The sequence below is a fragment of the Tursiops truncatus genome, chromosome 20, assembly GCF_011762595.2.
Source record: "Tursiops truncatus isolate mTurTru1 chromosome 20, mTurTru1.mat.Y, whole genome shotgun sequence".
NCBI lineage: Eukaryota > Metazoa > Chordata > Mammalia > Artiodactyla > Delphinidae > Tursiops > Tursiops truncatus.
In genome coordinates this window covers 40969557-40993199 of record NC_047053.1, presented here as the reverse complement: position 1 = coordinate 40993199, position 23643 = coordinate 40969557, and the positions used below count along the sequence as shown (strand labels likewise).

The 23643-nt window shown below is 47.2% G+C and overlaps 1 protein-coding gene across 1 annotated transcript in view; it reads left to right on the top strand.

The window, feature by feature from the left end:
• The window catches only part of EFTUD2 (elongation factor Tu GTP binding domain containing 2), a 32967-nt gene that overhangs the window by 8048 nt on the left and 1276 nt on the right, over positions 1-23643 (top strand). Inside the window, exons 5-25 of the mRNA XM_033848631.2 lie at positions 1172-1247; positions 1727-1792; positions 2555-2590; positions 3728-3818; positions 4750-4832; positions 6824-6990; positions 9408-9532; positions 12977-13040; positions 13425-13515; positions 14979-15114; positions 16142-16269; positions 17171-17364; positions 18310-18421; positions 18832-18972; positions 19621-19722; positions 20908-20990; positions 21529-21615; positions 21830-21956; positions 22162-22249; positions 22870-22988; positions 23127-23221. Of these exons, the coding sequence (XP_033704522.1) occupies positions 1172-1247; positions 1727-1792; positions 2555-2590; positions 3728-3818; positions 4750-4832; positions 6824-6990; positions 9408-9532; positions 12977-13040; positions 13425-13515; positions 14979-15114; positions 16142-16269; positions 17171-17364; positions 18310-18421; positions 18832-18972; positions 19621-19722; positions 20908-20990; positions 21529-21615; positions 21830-21956; positions 22162-22249; positions 22870-22988; positions 23127-23221 (2211 nt within the window). The remainder of the gene's footprint in view (positions 1-1171; positions 1248-1726; positions 1793-2554; positions 2591-3727; positions 3819-4749; positions 4833-6823; positions 6991-9407; positions 9533-12976; positions 13041-13424; positions 13516-14978; positions 15115-16141; positions 16270-17170; positions 17365-18309; positions 18422-18831; positions 18973-19620; positions 19723-20907; positions 20991-21528; positions 21616-21829; positions 21957-22161; positions 22250-22869; positions 22989-23126; positions 23222-23643) is intronic.

Genomic DNA, 23643 nt, shown 5'->3' with positions numbered 1-23643 from the left:
TCCGAAGGAGTAAGGTCCCTTCTGAAATGGTCAGCTCACCTGCCATCATTCACACTTTTTTTTCTTTTTTAATATTTATTTATTTGGTTGCACTGGGTCTTAGTTGCAGCTCACGGGCTCCTTAGTTGCGGCAGGTGGGCTCCTTAGTTGTGGCATGTGAATCTTATGTGGGATCTAGTTCCCTGAGCAGGGATCGAACCTGGGCCCCTTGGGAGTGCGGAGTCTTAACCACTGTGCCACCAGGAAGTCCCCCATTCACACTTTTTTTTTTTTTTTTTCCGGTACATGGGCCTCTCACTGTTGTGGCCTCTCCCGTTGCGGAGCACAGGCTCCAGACGCGCAGGCTCAGCGGCCATGGCTCACAGGCCTAGCCACTCTGCGGCATGTGGGATCTTCCTGGACCGGGGCACGAACCCGTGTCCCCTGTCTCGGCAGGTGGACTCTCAACCACTGCGCCACCAGGGAAGCCCCATTCACACATTTTTGAAACAACCTTTCAGTTTTCTTCAGAACTTGCGTCACATTCTTTTGTGTTCTCAGTGGTGATTTTTTAAAAAAATCTCCAGTCTTTGAAAGCAGGCTTGATTTTTCAGAGCCAAAAGTCATCTGAAGGCTATTTACCATAAGTAATGTGGATGATAAGCAAGAAAGGCAGGGTTGGTTTTGATCAGAATGGAACTCCTCTGCTCATCATTAATGAGATGAGGTCTTCTTTTTTTTTTTTTTTTTTTTTGAGATGAGGTTTTCTTGAAAGCCTTGTTAACCAACTGTGACGGCAGTTTCAGAAGCAAAGCTCCCAAAGTGATTTGAAGTCCCCTTGGCATCAGTGGTATAAATGTATAACATCTAGCCTGAATGTTTTGAACTGAACAGTACTCATGTATGTGTGTGCTGGTATTTGGTTTTTTCTTTTTGCTTGCTTTTCAAATTTCATTATTTTACTGTTGAAATCTCCATGACGTTTCACAGGTCGTGTCTCCTCATGAATAAGTCCGTTCCGTTCCCAAAGACAGAACTGTATGGAGGTAGAAACTCACTTCTGCCTCTGAGCATTCTCCAGTTGGTCTGAAAGTTGTTCCTGGCCGAAAATACCTAAAACACCTTTGTACCACCCCCCCCATTTGAAAACCTTTGGCAAAGTCCCTTTTGCTCTTTTCCCTTCTCCTTTCAGTTTCTTGGCAGACCTGATGGATAACTCGGAGCTGATCAGAAATGTGACCCTTTGTGGTCATCTCCACCATGGCAAGGTGAGAGAGCTTTCGGCTACTTGGAACAGGGTTGCTCTTCGTTTCTGCTCATTTTTTCAGCCCTCAGAGTCACACGTTGGGGTCTGAGGCCATAAGGCTGGACCTCCTCACTCTGGGGGGCCTCCATGCCTATTGTGAAACTGAGCTGTGAAATTCTAGCTTTTCCTGAGCAGCAGATGGAAAGCTAAGCCACTTGCATGCCTGAGCCTTGTGTCTACATCTGGACAGAAGAGGGGAAATTGAGCCTTACTCTGATTTTATAAGTTTTCATTTCCTGGGGGATGGTTGTCTAAGAAAGATTTCATCTTTCATTTGAAAATAATCCTGTGGCTTCATGTTAATTCTTTGCTGTCCCATAATCCTCCCTGCTCTCTTCTTCCTCTCTATCCCTAAATTATGTGATGTAGTGAGAACTGGGAGAAGGGTAGAGTAGATTTTTCTCTGTGGTTTGCAGAACTTAACTTTCTCTTCCCTTTCAGACATGTTTTGTAGATTGTTTAATAGAGCAGACTCACCCGGAAATCAGAAAGCGCTACGACCAAGATGTGAGTAGAAATTCTGTTGAAGGTTTAGGATGAACCATTCAGAATATACAGGGATGGGTGTCTCTCTCCTTCCCCTTTCTTCCACCTTCCCACTCTCACTGTAAATAATGATGCATATAATACGCTGCTTTATAATTGTAATTTCTGTTAATAGACCTTAAGAAAATAACTTCAGCTTTCTCAGAAACATAGAAATACTAGTGCGCAGTATTTTTGGATGATCTGTTCTGTGCTTGGGATCCCTCCTCTGTTCTGATATATCCTGACTTCGATAGCCTATTCTTTCCTGTCATAGTATTAATAGCCTCTCTATAAATATAATACAGTTGGACCTTGTTTTCATGATAAAGTTAAGCGCCTGTGAATGAGGCCAAGTGGGGCTGCAAGTCTCAGTGCAATAAATGTTCAATCTTGGCCAGATTGACTGTTTTGACGTTCAGGGGTCCCATGAGGGCCGGGCGTGTCTCCCTGTACCACCGTGAAAAATTCAGTGCATTTGATATAATTTAGCTCTTCCGTCATACCTGGTCTTTAGCGACTTCCTCCACTCCCCAAAAAACCACACACCCAGGAGCATTTTCCATCTGGGAGGGTGCTGGTCTCATTGTCTGAAATTTCTGTAGGGGTACCCTGTTTTCTTCCATCTGTTCTCCTCCTGAGGCAGAGACCCTGGAGCTGGGAGGTGGTGAGGGAAAGTGATTGATGGTTTGTGTGGGAGAGGAGTCTGAATTCAGGAGGTAATTACAGTTCTTTTTTTTTAAGCTGTGCTACACTGACATCCTCTTCACAGAGCAAGAGGTAAGTGTGCCTTTGGAAGTCTGATTGTTGTCCACAGCAGGCCCAGCAGTAGTAGTTTTGTAGGGAATGTAGAAGAGCTTTACGGTAACATTTTGGTCCATACCACACACCTCCCCACCCTCACTCCCACCCCTCATCTCTTTATCTCCCTGCTTCTCTCGGTCATCCTATGATCTATAACTTGAAAGAGAGCTGGGTAGGCAAACTGTAGGGTAAAAGGGGGGACCCTCCTATCCTGGGCTGGATTTAATTTAGCCAAGTAGGGCAAATGCTAAGAGGTCATGTGTACATTTATGCTATAAGTTCTGCAGAAGCTAAACATGATTTTTAAAATGACATCGTCCTTAAAATCTGTAACGTGACTCCATCCATATGTTGATCTTTCTGGGAGTAGCTTCTCCTGGGGAATGGGTTCGTCTGTCTTTGGGCTTCTCTTCTGTATAAAGGAGTGAGCATACATTTTTGTCTTTCCCATTCCTACTGGTTGGTCTTCCTTTCCATCTGGATCTTTGTCCCTCCCCTCGAATCCCTTGTTTCCCCCTCTTCTTTATTTCTGTCTCTCTTAAATGACCATATGGAAAGCACAAGAGTGTAAGTACTGTGATTAACCAAAGGAACCTTGAATGGTGCTGGCATATGTTAAGCACTCAACAGATACTAACTATTGTTTTTTTATTTATATGTTTGACTGGAGTTGTTTTAATACTTATTTTCTGTTACAGCTTTTATAGTATATTTTTAAGAAAACCTAAAGTGCTGCAGATTGTTTCTTTTTACTTGTACTGTGCTAAATTATTTTTGTTTACAGTGTATGAGGAGGATAAGATTTTAGGACTCTGGATTCTCTATTAAGGTTTAATACTGCTTTGCTAGCTTGTTCATTTTTTTATTTTTACTTTTTTGTATTTGAACCAAATCCCCACCCCGCGCCCCCGTCGCCCCAGTGCTTTTTAACATCAAGATTGTTCATCTTTAAGGTCATTCTGGTTAGAGACCTAGGTAAAAATCATACCCATTACAAGGAGAGACATCAGTGTAATTTACTAGCAACTGGAAAGATCCAAGAGCAGAATGAATCCCTCCTGCATAGGAAGAAGCCTTGATCACTCTCGCCCTCTTTCTCTCTGCGACTTTCAGAGGGGTGTTGGCATCAAGAGTACTCCTGTGACAGTAGTCTTGCCAGATACCAAAGGAAAATCCTACCTCTTCAATATCATGGACACTCCAGGTAGGACATTCCTTGACTTTTTACCATCAGAACCCTGTCCTGTTTGTTTCTTTTGCTTCCAGAACAGAGCAGAGCATTATGTCTTTGTTTTTACATTCCCTTGCCTTCATTGAGTTAATTTTCTTTTTTAACTGTCTCCTTTGCTTCTAACTAGTTAATTAGCCAGCAGTGTACTGCAGGCCTTCTATTTTGTTCCTCTCTTGACTCTGCTGTAGAAGATTTAAATTTGGGGGAATCTTATTCACTTACTCATTTCAGCCTGTGTCAGCCCATGCTAGACACTGGGGCAACAAAGCTGAGTTAGACATGGTCCCGGCCTCAGGCAGTCTCAGTCTTTTGAAGGAGACTATGGGAGCACGCACCGATGGCTGGGGGACATGCAGGTTACCATAGAAGCAGCATACCTCACCCTGTGGCTGACTTTCTCTTTGGGAAGGACCAACTCAGGGTTCCCTTTTTTTAAATAGGAAAATTTGGGTTTTGACAGATTGGCCTTCTTTGCCCCATCAGATGCCCGATGCCCTCGTACCTCTCAGCCCCGACCCCTACCCGCACCCACCAGCACCACCTTGCCAGGAACTGGCTCACGTGCTCCAGGCCCTCCTTTGCCCTGTTTCCTGCTTCCAAATTGTCTTCTGTCCCGCAGAACTCTGTTCACTGCTGATTAGACTGGTTTAGTCTGCGAGTTGAATGTGTTGTGCCCTCCTTGATAAAATGCTTTCTTTATGTTTGGGGGCCTCCTGTATAAAAGCGTAATCCAAGGATGTGACTCTAACGTAGAACTTGGCACACTGCAGGGAGCTGTGGGGAGAAGAGAAGGCGGTATTTGTGGGTTCACATGCTTTGCAGTGCCCCACAGACCACGTACAAGTTAATCGTGCCTCATCCTGCCACCGCACAAGTGGCGACTTACTTGGTATTTGCTTTTCAGGACACGTGAATTTTTCTGACGAGGTCACAGCTGGCTTGCGCATCTCAGATGGAGTGGTCCTTTTCATCGATGCTGCTGAGGGCGTAAGTCTGCGTCAGTTCCCTCAGGACCCCTCTTCCCTGTCATGTTTGCCGCACACAATGCCCAGAGCTCTGAGTGAGCTGGGAATTAGAGAACGTGAGAGTCTGTGGGATTAAGGCTCACCTTTGCTCTAAAATTAGGGCAACAAATGAAAGTCAAAATTAGTTCTCAGTGAGTCCCTCACTCCCTGCCCAGTGAAGCTCAAAATGATAGGACCCATTGTCATTCAGAAACACAAAAATGACAAAGGTAAATAAAAGGGAGGGAGGAGAATTTTAAATGTTAATGAATTTGTCTAAGGTAAAGAGAGATTAGAGTTAAAAGGCCCAAAGATTAGGTAATTTGGCTAACCTCATTCATGTTGTCATCGGTGAGATAGCCAGCAGAGGGAGCCAGGGTTACCTTTTTAAAAATTGACTTCATCTTGGAGTAATTTCAAACTTACTGAAAAGTTGCAGTAGTACAGAGAACACCCTCATTTGTCATTCTGTGTCTGTACATGTACATATGCACTCACACGTATGTGTTTTCCCCTTGAACCATTTGAAAATAAAATATTTCAGAATGTATTTCCTAAGAACAAGGACATTCACTTACATAATCATAATACACTTACCAGAATCTGGGAATTCAACGTTGATACAATATTGTTGTACAGATCTTTTTCTGTAGACCTTAGTCAGTCTCACTAATTGTCCCAATAATGTCCCTTATAGAATTTTTTTTCCTAATCCAGGATCATGCATAACATTTAGTTTTCATGTCTCTTTTAATTGGAATTCTTCTTTTACCTTTCTTGGTCTTTTATGACATTGGCATTTTTGAAGTATATAGGCCATTTATTTTGTAGACTGTCTCTCAATCAGGGTTTGTCTAATGTTTCCTCATGATTAGGTTCAGGTTATTTGGGGCAGGAATACTATATCAGCACAGTTGTGATCTTATTAGTCCATCACATCAGAAGGCCCATGATGGTGATGTTAACTTTGATCACTTGGTTAAGGTGGGTGTGCCAGGCTTCTCCAATGTAAAGTTACTGTTTTCCCCCTTTGTAATAACTGATTTATGGGGCGATTACCTTGAGTCTATGTATACATGTTATTCCTTATCAAACTTTACCAGTTTTATCATCCATTGGTCATTCCTAGCTTATTGATATAATAGTTGCAAATGGTGATTTTCTAACTCTTACTATTTGTTCTATATTTATTGGTTGGAATTCTGTTGTAAGGAAGAGATTTCCCTTCTCCATTTGCTTATTTATTATCCGTATGGATACACGGATTTTTATTTTACTCGGCGGGTTATAATCCACTAGTATCTTTATATCTTTTGATACTCTAGTTATCCCAGATTTGGCTAGTGAGAACTCCTTCAGGCTGGCTCCTTTATCCTTTTGACATGCCCTGTCTTTTTTCAGGCACAAAAAGATGTCTTAGACTCATCTTGTACTTTCCCTGCCCCAATCCTGGAATCAGCCATTTCTCCATAGAGCTTCGGCTCCTTATAGTGAGCACAGATACTTAGAAACAAAGGTCAAAGTATGTTCATTGCTACTGGGACACATTGTTTCTAGGACTTTCCACTGAACACAGATAATATACACCCATACGTATCTGTAACTGTTTCTACACATACATATTAAAAACTATTAACACAGTAGAAGAGAAGAAAAAAATCAATTTATCCTAATACCCACAATTCCATTTCAGCACCACAGCTTCTTCCCAAGCCTTCCTTGGTTCCTTCTCTGGCACTGAGAAACCTGGCTCCCAACATCATCAGTGTATTTATTCATTTCTCAATCCTGCAAGGTCACCTCTTAAAATTCCTGAATCTGCCATTGGGCAAGATACCCTCTGCTTCCCCCCAACAATCTATTTCCTCTTTTCCACATTCTTCATATTTTTAAATAGCACCTTTTTTGGCTCTGCTCTGGACTGTTCTGCCCTCTTTGCTCTCATCACCACCTTCTGAGCCTTGTGTCTCTCAGGTGATGCTGAACACAGAGCGGCTGATCAAGCACGCCGTGCAGGAGAGGCTGGCGGTCACCGTGTGCATCAACAAGATTGACCGGCTGATCCTAGAGCTGAAGCTGCCCCCCACTGATGCCTATTACAAGCTGCGTCACATTGTAGATGAGGTCAACGGATTAATAAGGTAGAGGAACCCTGGGAGTGGACCTCCTGTCCTCGGCACTCTGGTTTTTATAAATCTTAACCTTGAACACCTCTGGGGGCAACTCTGATTCCTTGGCATGCATTGACAAGCTTGTTGGACACAGCTAGAGGCGCATTCTGTGGCTCTGCAGGGATTGACTCCACCTCCTTGGCCTTGTTAACTCTGCTCCTTAACCAGATATGCAGCTCGCCGCACGTCCTCAATTTAGTACTGCAGTCAGTACCCTGAGCTCTAGAATCAGTCTCGTCTTCACAGAACCAACCATGTAAAGTTGGGCAGAGTCCTTAAGCTCATAGAGCCTCAGTTTCTGCTTCTGTAAGAAGGGAATAGTAATATTTGCCCAATGAGATGTTACAAGAAATTAAAGACAGCCAATGTAACACACTTAGCACAGTGCTCAGCAGACAGTAGCTGATTGGTGAGTAATGTTAGCTGCTATTACCTTACTGGTACAGACTCAGTAAGAGAAGGAACTGTTGGCTTTTATTTCTTGTTGAAGCTGCTTTTCAACAAGATGGATTTGGGGTTTATGAGTGATGGTTGGGAGACCTTAGAATACAGTACCAAGGTGGCTTTGAAGAATAGCTTAAATATAGTTTTTTTTGGCCACACCGCACAGCTTGTGGGATCTTAGTTCCCCCACCAGGGATCCAATCCGGGCCCTTAGCAGTGGAAGTGTGGAGTCCTAATCACTGAACCGCCAGGGAACTCCCTAAGTATATTCTTAAAGACAGTTTTATCTGTAGGCTGAAGGATGTACTGGATGACTTTTTGAGGCCTGTTGAAGGACCTGGGAGGAGGCTGTCCTCCTGAGAGAATTCCTCTCCAGCTGAGGATCAGGGACAGTACTCTCGTGGCCAGGGACAGGTTCACCTTCAGACACCCCACCCCCGCCACCCCCCAGTTTGTAATGCTGGTTCTCAACAGGGGTATCTTCTCCCTGTCACTGGAAGGGCTGAGAATGACTGGAGCCCGTATAATGGCCGGAGTCCAAAAGATGAAATGATAAACTTCTCTAAAGGGGGGACGGCTTGGACAGGGCTAAATCCTGATCTACCAGAGTAGGAAGTCAAGAAGTCACATCTCAACGACCAAACAAGAAATAGCAACATGGGGCTTCCCTGGTGGCTCAGTGGTTAAGAATCCACCTGCCAATGCAGGGGACACGGGTTCAAGCCCTGGTCCGCGAAGATCCCACATGCCGCGGAGCAACTAAGCCCGTGCGCCACAACTACTGAGCCTGCGCTCTAGAGCCTGCAAGCCACAACTACTAAGCCCACGTGCCACAATTACTGAAGCCCGCCACCTAGATAGAGCCTGTGTTCAGCAACGAAGAGCAGCCCCCACTCGCCACAACTAGAGAAAACCCGCGCACAGCAATGAAGACCCAATGCAGCCAAAAAAAAAAAAAAGAAATAGTAACATGAACATATTATTTAGAAATATCGAGGTGAATGCTCTAGAAGTACCTTTAAAAGAGTTGAAAGCAATTGCCTCTGGGGACCGTAACTTGGGAGTATGGTAGGGGAGTACTCTTGATAAGCCAGTACTTTTATTTCTAAATTAAGAAATTCCAGGGACTTCCCTGGTGGTCCAGTGGCTGAGACTCTGCGCTTCCAACACAGGGGGCCCAGGTTCGATCCCTGGTCAGGGAACTAGATCCCACATGCCGCAACTAAGAGTTCGCATGCTGCAGCTAAAAAGATTCTGCACGCTGCAACTAAGACCTGATGCAGCCAAATAAATAAATATTTTTTAGAAAGAAAAGAAATTCCGTAAAGCAGGGTGTCAGAAAGGTTAGGGTTGTGGATTTGATCCCTGTGTACAGCTGGTTTTGTTATAAATGCTAGTGAACTTGGGGTGCTGTGGCTTCCGCATGGCTTTTAAGACCGAACGTTTTAACGTGAATTTGTAAAGCAAAGCCAAACAAGGCAATAAAGAGTAGGGCAGTGAGAGCAGGGGGCAGAGTTGCTTTTTCTTCATTCATTCATTCATTCATTCATTTACTTATACTGGTGTTTCTGTTTGTGAAATTGAGATTTCTCTAAAATGTTGGATTTCTCTAATCTTATCACATTAGATTAGTTTCCTGTGTTCCAAGGTCTTTGTCTCTGTCCTCCAAGTTTCCCCTTGCCCGGCGCAGTTAACTTCTTAAAGATCACGCAGAATGTTTCCAGCTCTGGGAAATCACTTTGTTACTGGGGGTTAGGGTACAGCTCCATCATGTCACTTTCTTGGACCAGGCTGTTGGCAAAGCTGAGTGTATTATGCAAGCCCCTTCTGAGGGTGAGGGCTGGAAAGAAGCTGTGATATTGAGTCCCTGCGCCCTTCACCCTTGGCATCGCGCCGGCATTGCTGCCCAGCTGGCTCTGCACTCACGGCTGTCTCTGTTTCAGCATGTATTCCACTGACGAGAACCTAATCCTTTCCCCGCTCCTGGGCAACGTCTGCTTCTCCAGCTCCCAGTACAGCATCTGCTTCACACTGGGCTCCTTTGCCAAGATCTACGCTGACACCTTTGGTAAGCTCTGGCTGGCAGTCTGTCTCTCCAGCTTCCCCAGAGTCATGTGTGCCTTTCCTGCTGAATGGCTTAGAAATGGGCTTCATGCCAGAGTTCCCTGTCGGAGGCAGGCATTTTATCAAGTGTTGTCTTCACATCTGGGGCTCTTTTTGGCACCTAGGCTCCTTCCTCAGGCTAACTGCTTTCCAAACAATAAATAGAAGGATAAAGGTGCCTGGGAAGAAATGGGTGAAGAGGGAGCTCAAGTTAGGAATAAGAATCTCTCCTAGAGTGAAACAGATTTTGTCAAGAAGGAATTATCCATGGCCCCAAAGCCATCCAGGCCTCTTTCTCAGAGATGGAATTTCTCTCACTGGTTGTGCTTCTAGCTGTCTTTCCAACTGTATCCAGGCAGAAGTTTTGTAGGCCCACTTGAGAACTCCATTTGGATTTGCAGCCCATTGGGACGTCCAGTGGAATGATTTTATAGGCCCCTGGAGCCACAACACCAGAACCCTGGGACCAGCTCCCCAACTCTCAAGAGGTTCCCGTGCGCTCCACCTCTGTACCTCCCCAGTTCCCTCAGATCTAGTAGGAACCATGTCCTGGGTGTCAGTCTGCAGCCTGTGTGTCTGTACTTCCTCACAGAGGTCTTTGTCACCCCCATTTTTGGAGCTAAGGAGACAGGCTCAGTGAGAGGCCTCACAGCTAGTCAGCACTGGCGCTGGGGCACCAGTGTTCTCTCCAGTCACTGGTCCTGCCTACTCTAAAACGTGGAAACGTTTGCTCTGGTGAATATAATGGACCAATTGAAACTTGGTGTTTTTTAAAATACATACGTATTTACTGCATCCTTATTTAGAAAAGTGGAAAATACAGTAAAATGTGAAGGAAACAAAATTCACCCATAACCTCATTACCATAACCACTGCAAATATTCTGAGATAGTTCCTTCTTTCTCAGTTCAGTGTTTTACATAAAAGAGATCATAATATATATATACATATAGTATAATAGCATAAGGTAAATATTCACTTAGCATTAGATCACAATAATTTGCCTATTAAAATTTATTGATAAAAATGATTTTATGGGGCTTCCCTGGTGGCGCAGTGGTTGAGAGTCCGCCTGCCGATGCAGGGGACACGGGTTCGTGCCCCGGTCCGGGAAGATCCCGCATGCGGCGGAGCGGCTGGGCCCGTGAGCCATGGCCGCTGAGCCTGCGCGTCCGGAGCCTGTGCTCCGCAACGGGAGAGGCCACAACAGTGAGAGGCCCGCGTACCGCAAAAAAAAAATGATTTTATGTAACTGCCTATTGGTCCGCTGTATAGATGTACTATAACTTATTCGCTTTCTCATCATTAGACATATATTTTGGTTGTTTCCAAATGGCTCTTTTTTTAAAAATGTATAGATGGACAGACAGTAAATGAAATTCACCTGAACAAAGTTCCAGGTTATGTTTCTGAATGTTCTTTGTATCAACATATGAAGCAAAATCCAAGATTGTTTCTATAATTATAATGTATTGACGATTCAGTTTCTGACTGAAAATGGCTCTGAGCCTCAGGAGAGGTTATTACTCACCCTTGGAACCCACTGTTAGTTTCCGAAGAAGCCAGCTGTGAGCCCCAGCATCATTATGAAAAGCCACGTATGGACTTTTAGAAAGTCAGCACTGGAAGGAATCAGAGATCACTGAGCCATTCCCCATCGTTTTACATGTGGGAAAGCTGTGCCCAGGGACACAGAACTTACTGATGGGGTTGGGACTAGAATCCACTTTGGTGCTTTTTTTATCACATCATCCTGCCAAAACTGATACCATGTCTTCTTACTAGGAACACAAGGCATGATGAATAATCTCTGACTCCTGGGAACTTCATCCAGTGGGCAGACAGAATCCCACAGTGATGAATGACAGTGTAAGGTGGTGTAGGCTTAGTGCCTGGTGGCTGCCGTAGGCAGGTAGAGCTCCAAAGGCCCAGGGGAGGCTGCGTGAAGGAGATGGGGCCTTGACGGTGGAGTGGGGAGCCAGGATGTCCAGACTCGCTGGGCTGGGAGGGGAGGCATGGAGGCAGGTGGTGTTGGCCCACGGGCGGCTGTTCAGGAATAGTGGACTGTTCCAGCAAGGAGAAGAGTTCAAGTAAAACTACTGGGAAGCTGGGTTGGGGCCACAGTGGGGAGGGTTGGAATGCGAGGTTAAGGAATTTAGACTTTATCCTGTAGGCAGTTAGGAACTAGTAAAGATTGGGGTGGGGTGATATGTGCAAAGCTGATGGAAGATAGGCCAGAGAGGAAAGGATGAGGGAAGGGACACTTATTTAGACATTTTCGCCAATATGCAGATACAGGATTGTGATTATTGGCCGGATGTTATCTTTGAGGTTGAAAGGGGGCAGGGGGATTGGAGAGGTGTTCACTCATTCTTGGAGTAAGCATGTATTAAACGTCTGTTACGCACTAGGCCTGGTTCTTGTGAGTGCTCGGGCAGCTCACTCCAGTGATCATAATACAGTGTACGTTAAGTGCAGTAATAGAGGTGTGGAAAAGAAACAGCGGTTCACGGAGGAGAGAGGATGAAAGTAACTAATGTGGGAAAGAAGGGAAACGTGGTCATTAACCAAGTGGGCAACAAAGATTTTGAGCTTGGTTGTAGTGCCGATGATGGCCTCACTGAAAGGTAGCGAAAAGTCTGAGAGAACGTGGCTTTAGGGAAAAGGTGATGAATTTCCTCTGTGGCTTCTCGAGAAAGAGATTGCAGTGTGACATCTGGGTTAGAAACATCCATGAGACAGCTGGTGATATCAGGGATCTAACTGAACGTTAGAGGAGCTCTGGACTCAGAAGATCTTGAATTTTAAAAGCCACAATTGCTTACTTCAGTCTGATGAGGATCAGCAGTTGCAGTCAAGCTAAAAATATCAATTGGTAAAAGATGACACCATGGTTAGCTTTGGTGTTTTCTCTCCAGAGGGCTGGGTGTGTGCCTTCTAGAGGTTGAGGGCTAGTCGGAGCCTCAGCGTGGTGCTGCAGCTGGGAGGTTGCCCACACTGGCAGCGGAGTAGAGCTTCTGTGGGTCAGGAAGGAATGAAGGAACTACTAAGATCCACTGCAGGAAGGGGCGGTAACAGGTGCACACAGAGGATAGCATGTAGGCAGTTGAGCCTGTTGCATCAAAGGAAAGGATATAAACTGTATCCTTGTCCATAGCTCAGGCACAGGCTTGCCGGAGATGGAGCTACCTGAGTGCTCATTTTGGCTCCCGCATCGCCTTGTTGACTTTGGACCAGTCGTGTCCCTTGTGCCTCAGTATCCTTGTCTGCCTGCCTGGGTTGAAACAAATGTCTGGACCTTGGAGGGGAAGGTGCAAGAATTCCTCAGCTAGAAACCACTTGCGGCACATGAAACAATTTTAAACAGTACTTTGCTGGGTAGACTATAATTCTATGGCTTCTCTTATAGGTGACATTAACTACCAGGAATTTGCTAAAAGACTCTGGGGTGACATCTACTTCAACCCCAAGACGTAAGTAGAGTGCAGGAAGTGACTCTCTAGAGGCGTGATCCATTTTCCCAGTAAGTGCAGACAGACAAAGAGTTCCTAAGATTAAAACCTACTTTTTTATTAGACGTGAACTACCATCTTTTCTCCTCTAAGTGAGCTGACTTCATGAGCTCTAACACGGTGAGAGGCCATTTCCCTTGAAGTCTCCACAGCTCAGCCCAGGCATTCATGAGCGTCATAACCTATGCCCTCTCAGGAGTCTCTGTTTGGAGATTGTATGATCTCACACATTCCTTCCCCTCAAGGCTTGGCCTTGCCCAGATTCAGAAGTTAGGAAATACACCCTTGGGGTTGGTGACACTGCCTTCTCCCTCCTGGGTCTCCCATAACTCTTGATCTCTTCAGGCGAAAGTTCACCAAAAAGGCCCCAACCAGCAGCTCCCAGAGGAGCTTCGTGGAGTTTATCTTGGAGCCCCTCTATAAGATCCTCGCTCAGGTGAGTGTGTCAGGCCCCTGGCTCAGGTCTGCCCTTCTAAGCGCAAGGTGGAAGAGCTGGTGAGCTTGGTCTTCGCCCTGCCCCTGAACCTGATCAGTTTTGTGTTAACTCAGTATGAGGGAGGTTGGTCACCAATCTTCTGGATCTAGAACACTACAGTCCTCTAAGTGCTGTTGAGATCAGAGTAAAGGGGGAAGATAGAAAAGAAAAGGCACAGCCTGGAGAAATGTACAAAGATTTTGACTATTCGAAAGAATGTGACACTTGAGAAATTATAGTTTCAGTTATGGGGATTTAACTTAGATATAATTGTTTCACGTGAACGTCCTCTAGTTTTTACTTTTATACACATATAAAAATATATTTTAAAAATATATATATATATATATGTTATAGTGTTATTTATACCAGCAAGAAAAGGGGAAAAAACTGGAAATACTTGTTTATCGGTGAGAATCTGATTAAATGAATTACGGTACACCCCATAAAATGAAGTATTTTGTAGCCATTAAATGAATGGCTGTATGAGCTTGATTCTAATGACTATTCTGGGCACGTATGTATGTGATGTTTGTCAGATTGAAAAGGGTGCATCAGACAGTGGTAATGATGTAGTTAAACATGTGGGATGCTCCAAGCAACTATACGCCAATGAAAATAAATAAACAAACAAACATGTGGGATGCTCCAAAGAAAAGAATATAACATTGCATTTGTATGAATTTGTGCTACCTAAAAGGGTAATAATGTTATACAGGAATTTTCATACATACCTTTCTTCCAAGACAGTTATACTTTATGAATGTTATGTGTTTATGCAAGTGTTTAATAAGCACTGTGCACAGTGAACACACACACATACACAAAATGTGTGTGGCCATTCCACTGACAAAATAGTAAAACATAGCAACAAGACAAAGTACCACGATTAAAATTTATTAGTGCTGGAAAATACTTCGTATCTTGTGTGAGACCAGAATGGATTAAAGAAGAAATTTATAGAGTCCGTCTCCGTAGAGTCCTTGAGTCTGCTGAGGACGGTTTAGCTTGGCCCCATCCTGACAGCGGATGGACTGCTAGGTGACCTTTTTTGGTTCCTTCCAGTGCAGTGATCCTCTAAATCTGAGAAATCTCTAAATAGGGAAGGAAGGGTAAGGGATTTCCTGAGTGAGGTGAGATACTGCTTTTTGGACACCAGGGGGCAGCACTGACAGTCCGTTTGAGAGGGCTAGGTTTATTGGCTGGTGTGGGCATTTAACTGAGCTTGCTACACCCACTGTTGGTTTGAAGTGTAAGTACCAAAGATTTCCCTGAAACCAAATTGATATCCTTGCCAAGAGCTCTCCCTGTAGAAGAGAACCCAGTGCAGTGACCCTTCCTCCTGCCCTTTGGCCCCCCTTGTCCTCTGTACCACCACACTGGGGCTATCATTCAAGCTAACATGGTGTCTGTTTCTGTCACAGGTCGTGGGTGATGTGGACACCAGCCTCCCGAGGACCCTGGATGAGCTTGGCATCCACCTGACCAAGGAGGAGCTGAAGCTGAACATCCGCCCCCTGCTCAGGCTGGTCTGCAAAAAATTCTTTGGCGAGTTCACAGGTAAGGAGCTCGTCGTCATCACCATTTCCTCCACATGTATCATGGGGACCTTTTCCTTACCCCACAGTGGTGTTTGGAGATCTGAGCCTCTGTTAAGTAAACTGCAGGTCAGGATGCAGGGCACCTGGGTTTCTTCCTAGCTGCTTTGCTTAGAGGATGGTACCAAGAATTCTATCTTGGGAAAACAAAAGCAATTAGATTTCCCTACCAGGAGGAACATGCAAGTAAAGGGGATGGGGAAACAGATTCTGAGGTTCTGGTATTTTTGCCAGAGGGCAGTCAGGAAGGTGGACTCGTGGGTGTGGTAAAATAGTGGGAAAAGCCCCAGGCTGGGACTTGGGAGATGGGTTATAGGCTCCAATCTCTCTTTCCCCCAAGCTTCTCTTTCTCGTATTTTAGTCACGCAGAAGGCAGGTGCTGTAGTAAAACAAGCCCCAGACTGGTTGGGAAAAGACCTGAGTCTTAATCCTACTCTGGCCCTGTCCCATGGGGTGATCCCGGGCCAGCCACTCAATCCTTTTGTCACTCTAATTTCTCATCTGTAAAATAAGGGAGGTGGGAAAGGTGATGGCTAAGGGCCCTCTCAGCAACCTCTTGATTCCGAGTCTGGTAGGAATTAGGTATCTGAATCCCTAAAGCGCGTAATTTTAATGGTTCATTCTGGGCTGGTCATCATTCTGACATAGGAGACCCCAACTAAAAGCAGACATGCTAGGCACCCCAAGGTGCCAATGCAGGTTCTCTCTTGTGTGGCTTATTGGCTGAAGTTTTTGTCACCTGAGTTCCAAGGAACTCCTTAGACCTGCTTCTTGCTCTTCCCTGGCATCAGTGTGATTCCAAATCTCTTAGCAGCATATGCCCAGGAAACAGGGTATCACTTCTGCCTAGAATCATAGGACCATAGCTTTTAGAGCTGAAAAGCAGTCCCTTCACTGTTAGTTTTCTGACCATCATGAGTGGATCAGAACTCCCCACTTCCTTCCCCCATGAGAGTGTATAGTAATGGCTTTCTTTTCTCCCTCCACAGGCTTTGTGGACATGTGTGTGCAGCATATCCCCTCTCCAAAGGTGGGCGCCAAGCCCAAGATCGAGCACACCTACACCGGAGGTGTGGATTCCGACCTCGGGGAGGCCATGAGCGACTGTGACCCTGATGTAAGGGAACGTGGCCCCCCGGTTCTCTGATTTCCGTCCCCTACTGTATGGGGAATACTCTTTTCCAGTCACAGGAGTAATGCCCTCTTTTCCATCCTTACATGGCCTTCCCAATGGGCGTAGTCAGAATGACCTGAATTCAAAGCCCGATGTTACCACTAATGCTGGTGTGATCTTGAGAACACTGTTTAGGCTTTCTGAGTCTAAGGGTCTTGGTCTATAAAGAGATGATAATAATTTGTATGTGGTAGTTATGAGAAGTAAGTAAGATTAAGCAAGTGTCACGGTTGTGTTTAGCGTGGTGCCTGACAGGTAGTAAAGATTCAACGAATGATAACTGATCTTGTCAGTCCTGGCTTTTAATTTTTGATTGATTGATTGCCGCACAGCACACGGGATCTTAGTTCCCTGACCAGGGATCGATCCCGTGCCCCGTGAAGTGGAAGTGCGGAGTCTTAACCACTGGACCGCCAGGAAAGTCCCAGTCCTGGCTTTTAAAAAAACCTTTCCTAGTCATTCCTTAGGCAATCTAGTTTCTTGGCATAAACGTTACAGCCAGTCGAGAATTGTGAGTTACTTCTTTGGAGGAAATTTGGGGCAATTTAGTCTTATAATCTTGCAAGTTAAAAGTGCCATTCTACCATCCTAAACCTGCTTCTCTTTCCCAGTGCCCTCATCCCCCCCCAAGAAAAAGGAAGATTTATTTTGCTATGCCTGTGACATCTATTAACTAAGCAGGGGTGGGCCTTGGTTGGAATTTCCCAGGAGATTGCCACATCTTCTTCTCGGTCTGGGCTGCCTTCTCGTGGAGCTCACGTCATTGCTAACAAGGAAGGTGGAGCCAGTGGTGCTTACGCAGAGAGTCTATGTGGTTGAGGCTGCACCCTGTCCCCACCTCCAGGGTCCCCTGATGTGCCACACTACCAAGATGTACAGCACAGACGATGGGGTTCAGTTTCATGCCTTCGGCCGGGTGCTAAGTGGCACCATCCATGCTGGGCAGCCTGTGAAGGTGCTGGGAGAGAACTACACCCTGGAGGATGAGGAGGACTCCCAGATATGCACCGTGGGCCGCCTTTGGATCTCCGTGGCCAGGTACTGCCAACCAGGGCCCCTAGGGGCATGCCTGGGCCTCTGCACTGGAACTGCCCCGGCGAGCTGAAAGGGGTGGTCCTCCTTGGAAACACAGTAGCCGCCTATGATGGGGGTAAGATGGACACTCCTTCAGCAGATCTGTTGACTTCTGGTTCTTACTGTCCAAGGTTGCTAGGGTCACAAGGCAGCTACTGTTGAGATAATGCCAAGAGCCCTGCCTTTGCCTTTTGGATGGTTTGTATAAACTTGTAGCAGGATTTCCATGTTCACTCATCTTAATCTTGTCTTCCTCTTCTGTGTTCTTTAAATCATAACCTTTATGTTTCTCCGAAAGAAATTATTTCCCAAACTCCACTGACTATTTTTTGACTAAGATAAAGACTTTGCTGGATCCCTTGTAGCATCCCAGTCTGCAGAATTAAACTTCGCTTGCGTGTCCGGGCTGCTCGTCAGTTCCTCAGTTTGGCGTTTTAGCTAGAAAGCCGAACCGAGGCTGTCCTGTTTCTGGGGTGGCTGCTGCACCTTGCCAACAGCCCCTTTTCCCCCCAAGTTCACCCCATTCTCTAGAAGCAGGAGAAAATTGAAGAGCTAGGAGAGCTGCAGTATCTTCTGTGGTGCTTTTGGCAACTCCTTACATTCTGCCCCTTGGGCAGTGGTTTGCTTACTACCAACATCTAACTGGAATTAGATTTCCTGTTCTGTCCTCATGTTATACCTTGCACTTTTCTCCCATGGCGCGCATCAGTTTGTAACCACGCATATGTGTGGCCATATGACTGATAGTTTATCGCATCCCTCCCCTGCTAGAATGTATCTGTTTTGCTCACCCTGCTCCTGGCTCAGTGCCTGGCACAGAGCGGGTGCTCAGTAAATTTTTATGGAATGAATAACTACTCTGGAATACTCTGCCCAAGTTCCATTGCTGCTTATTGGATGCTGCTCCAGGTACCACATCGAAGTGAACCGTGTTCCTGCTGGCAACTGGGTTCTGATTGAAGGTGTCGATCAACCAATTGTGAAGACCGCGACCATAACTGAACCCCGAGGCAATGAGGAGGTAGAGTTTTGGAAGAGGCAACTAGATTGGCTTAAGCTAGAGGGTGACAAGGAGCCGCAGCACACGTGAGCAACAAGCAGCAGAACATGCAGGGGATGAACCCGGAGCCACTGCTGCTTCCTGCTGCCAGGCCTCAGCATGGGCTCAGCCTTCCAGATCTGACCCTGCTGGATTCTCCTTGTACTGAATGCTAGGAGTTAGAAGGGATCCTTTTATTCTTTCTCTCCTCTTTTTGTTCTGCCAACATATGTGGGAATAAATGGCCCTTCAGGTTGCCTCCGAGCAGCGCCCTAGCTCCAGGTGGGGGGGATAGTCCGCTCCCCAGCAGGTCCTCAGCTTCTCCCTGACCTTTGCACTGTCTGTGCCTGCTCAGGGCAGGTGTCCTCACTGCTCTGCATTTTGGGTCTCAGGCTCAGATTTTCCGGCCCTTGAAGTTCAACACCACATCTGTTATCAAGATTGCTGTGGAGCCAGTCAACCCCTCTGAGCTGCCCAAGATGCTGGACGGCCTCCGCAAGGTCAACAAGAGCTATCCGTCTCTCACCACCAAGGTAGGCCCGAGGCAGCAGTCGCTGCCGAGCCCTGTGTGCCCAGGCTGAGGGGTCTTTGCTTGTGCCGCACTCTGCCTCCTGTCCATCGGGTGGCTCTGATCTGCTGCTTCCGGCAGCCTACATCAGGGACTGGTCCCTGTCTGTTAATTGTCATTTGAAGGCAGTACAAGACCCCTGTTTATGTGTATGGGCCTGTATGCACGTGTGTGTGCATCTTACACAAGCGTCTTTAGATAGGAAAGGTGATTCCTGGAAAGTACACTTTGAATTGATTTTCCAGAAAACACACAGGGAAAAGTGAGTCACTCTGAGCCTGCCAGCATAGCTTTCTGAGGAGTTGGCCAGGGCTACAGGGTCAGCTTATATCCACAGAGCAGGGTTTTCCCTAAATGGCTAAGATGTTAATTCAGTCCGTGACCTCACACCCAGTAGCACTGTGCTCGGTGGTCCGGGTGTCTTGAGGACTGACTCATAGGTCACTGCTCCCCACTGATCCTTCCTGAAGAGGCTGGAACCAACACTGACCAGTGGCTTTTCTGATAGTGGGCTTGGGCACCTCCTTCTGGGTTCTAGCCTTGATGCTGTCTCTGTCTGTGTTGCTGCCACAAGAGAGTCCAGGCTGTGACCACCAGGGTCCTTGTGTTTCAGGTGGAAGAATCTGGTGAGCACGTGATCCTGGGTACTGGGGAGCTCTACCTGGACTGTGTGATGCACGATTTGCGGAAGATGTACTCGGAGATAGACATCAAGGTAAAGCAGCCGCTCCTTTCTTTGGCGCCTGCTTGGCCAGGAGCTTGGCTCACAGCTCCAGGATGATTTTACAAGCAGCCAAACCCTTGAGTCCCCAGGAAGGCCCAAGGGGAGAAGGGTGGTCCAGGGGAGGAGATCTGCGTGGGAAAAGCATGACCTGTTGCTCCCTGTGTGGGAAGGATTGGAAATCCGGTTTGCCTCCTTCGGTGGGGATTATTCTCAGTGTCAAACGTTCAGAGTCAAGCCTCCCAAGCCAAAGTTATTCTTGATCTTTTGTTAAGAAAACAGTTGCACAGCTAAGCCATCTGTGGGGATTAGGGCTCAGAGTGGATGGTTTCGAGGAGAGCGTGGGGACTGGCTCTTCTGGACTTGTGGTGAGGTCTCAATGTAGCCCCTCAGTTAAACTGCCCGTCGCACAGCCTTGGTCTCAGTGGACAGACGCATTTTCTCCAGGGCCGTGGGTGGTGGTCATGGGAGTGAGTGCCCTCAAGTGCCCCTCTTAGCCCAGGGCTGGTGCTGTAGAAGACGCTGCGTTTTTCCGGGAGTAGGCCGTGTGGGGGCTTCTGGGAGGAGCTGTGCTGCCCCGAGGTCGTGGGCTGAGGATGGAACAGGCGCTCGCCAGTCAGTCTGTCGAGGCAGAGCTCTGACAGACCCACGGTGTTCAGTGAATGCCGGTGGGACGGCTATATGGTTGTTGGAAGATACCTTGGGAGACTATAATTTAGGCCTTAAGCTAATCTCCACTTACTCTTGGCTCAGGAATATAAATTGTGCGCTACACTAAGTTTTCCAGGCTTCTTAGTTTAGGTGCAGACTTTTAGCCTCAGGCTGCTATGGTACTTGTCACTAACACTGATTAAGACAGGGGTTCTCTGGGCTTCCCTGGTGGCGTAGTGGTTGAGAGTCCGCCTGCCGATGCAGGGGACACGGGTTTGTGCCCCAGTCCAGGGGGATCCCACATGCCGCGGAGCGGCTGCGCCCGTGAGCCATGGCCACTGAGCCTGCGCGTCCGGAGCCTGTGTTCCGCAACGGGAGAGGCCACAGCAGTGAGAGGCCCGCGTACCGCAAAAAAAAAAGACAGGGGTTCTTGCAGAGGTAGCGTCAGGGGAACCTCGGAATCCCCTCTGGCAGAAGGTTGTCCTTCCAACAGTTAGACCTTGCCTAACAGTTTACTTTGTTTCTCAGGTGGCTGACCCCGTTGTCACGTTTTGTGAGACGGTCGTGGAAACATCCTCCCTCAAGTGCTTTGCTGAAACTCCCAATAAGAAGTAAGCTGGGGGTCATAGTGACCCTGGGACTCACAGGGGTCGCTTTCCCCTGCCCCCAGCTCTACCCCAATCACCAATAGAGGCCCCTAAGTCTAGGGATGAGGGTGCTTAGGATACCTGAGCTTTACCCCAGCCCTCTCATTATGCCTTTGGACATGATGCTGTGGAATTCTTTGCCTTAGCTACTCCCAGTGGTTTCATAATCGCCACTTTCTCTCTCTGTATGACATGACCACCTTAAAATTTGCCCTAGCAGCAACTCTGCTGTTTCACCGTTTAATAACTAACACTGTTTAAAGCTTTTTTAAAAAATGCCCCAAATTTTACTTTTTTAAAGAGTGATAGATTCAAATGTAAGAAGATGAGCCCTTTTGCTCTACTCTGCTCCTGTGGCTTTCACTGATGTCACTGCCTTAGCTCTTTCCTGTGTCACCCTTTCTTAGGAACAACCCTTCTGACCCTGCTCAGAACCCACTTCCTTTCTGACTAGAGGGTCAACCTGCTGACCCTCCTCATTACCCATTTCCTTTCTGACCAGGAACAAGATCACCATGATTGCCGAGCCTCTTGAGAAGGGGCTCGCTGAGGACATAGAGAACGAGGTGGTCCAGATCACGTGGAACAGGTGAGAGTGTGGCTCTGATCCCAGGGCCGAACAGCTTACCTGATGAGTCTCTAGCACGACACATCCCTCCCTCTAGGAATTGATTTTGTCTCCACTGTCCTGGCACAGTGTAGGTAGGCTGAGGCGACTGTCATCCAGAAAAGCAGGATCTGTGGCCTCAGGAACAGGCAAGCACAGAGCTGTCTGACATGACCATTTTCTCCTCCTCCCCCAGGAAGAAGCTGGGAGAGTTCTTCCAGACCAAGTACGATTGGGATCTGCTGGCTGCCCGTTCCATCTGGGCTTTCGGCCCCGATGCCACCGGCCCCAACATCCTGGTGGATGATACCCTGCCCTCTGAGGTACAGAAGAACTAAGGGAAGCCCTGTGGCCTTCTCTTAGCTCTTGAGTGGAAGAAACTACAAAGTGTTCTTAGTTTTCCGGAAAGTATTTTGTATCTTCTGGTGAAGAAGAGTATTCTTTTACTGGTGTACCTACCTCCTTCTCCCTCTAAACTCTTTGGCTGTTGCCGGGGTCACTACTAAGGGGCCCTCATGTTTTGTGCAGGTGGACAAGGCTCTTCTCGGCTCGGTGAAGGACAGCATCGTTCAAGGTTTCCAGTGGGGAACCAGGGAGGGGCCCCTCTGTGATGAGTGTAAGTCCACCAGCGCCTCTGCCTTTGCCACCCCAGGCCTCTAGGGTCCTTGCATCTGGGTGTATGAGGTGGGATGGGCTCATCTTTGGGACCCAGCAGAAGAAGCAGCTTGGGGCCCACAGGGCCTTCCCACGTCCTGGGCCAGCTTCCTCCCTTCTCCTTCCCTATTCTGGTGCTACTGCTTGGTACATCTTAGAAATGGAAGTCACGTCTAGATTGACATTTGCTCCTCATTTCTGGAATGTGTTTCAGGAAGGGTATCGGGGGGATGGGATTGGAGTGGTTTATAGACCAGGACTGGACTTAGTAGGGACAAATGTGCAATTCCTAGAACTTATTCTACATCCCAAAATAATTAAATATCTGGAAAAGAAACATATAAACTTCTAGGGACACGTTATGCTGTCTGAACGTGGCCTAAAACCAACTCTGAGAACATATGCTGACCTTCACACCTCCGCATATGGTATTAGAACGCGCATCTGCAGGCTGAGTCTGTACCATATCTTTCATGGCTACAAGATAGCTGCAGTGCTGCAGGAGGCTCCCTGCTGCTCTGCCCGTGCGCCCTTGACTAGCACCAGAACCACTCAGCGGTCAGCTCCCCTTCTCCTTTCCAGTGATTCGAAATGTCAAGTTTAAGATCCTGGATGCAGTCGTTGCCCAGGAGCCCCTGCACCGGGGCGGGGGCCAAATCATCCCCACGGCCAGAAGAGTTGTCTACTCTGCCTTCCTCATGGTGAGCGAGTAGGGCTGTCCTGCCGCAGGGCATTAAGTGGGGCCTCGAGGCTACTGTCCCCCAGCCTTCTCTTTACCCAGGTTCTTGGTCCTCAGCCTTCCCCAAGCTGAGGAACCCTTCCTTCTGGCTCTCTTGCAGGCCACCCCTCGTCTGATGGAGCCCTACTACTTCGTAGAGGTCCAGGCCCCCGCAGATTGTGTTTCTGCTGTTTATACTGTCCTGGCCAGGCGCAGGTGAGCCGCCCAGGCACGTAAGGGAGGGGGCAGCGAGCAAGCCGCCCAGCAAGAGGGAACCTCGCTGTGGAGGAGAAGGGACTGGACCCCACACTCTCTACTTCTGAAACCAAGGTTTTTAGAAGGAAGTAGGGAAGGAATGAGGCAATCCCCAGCCTTACCACAGATTATAATTTGAGATTTCTCCTTGGGCTCCCCCCTCAGAGAGCTCCTGCGGCAAGTATTCCTTGGGTGTGTCAGTGGTGGGAATGTCTACAGGTCCTTGTCTCGTCAGTGTTGCGCTGTTGCCCAGAGGTTGCTGCCCCTTTGACTTCCACAGGGAACTATGCCAAGAGCCGTTTCTGCCCTCCGTAGTGCACTTGTGGCTATTCTTTCTTTGATGGTCAACATTTGGGGGTACACTACTCTGCTTTTGGCCTCTT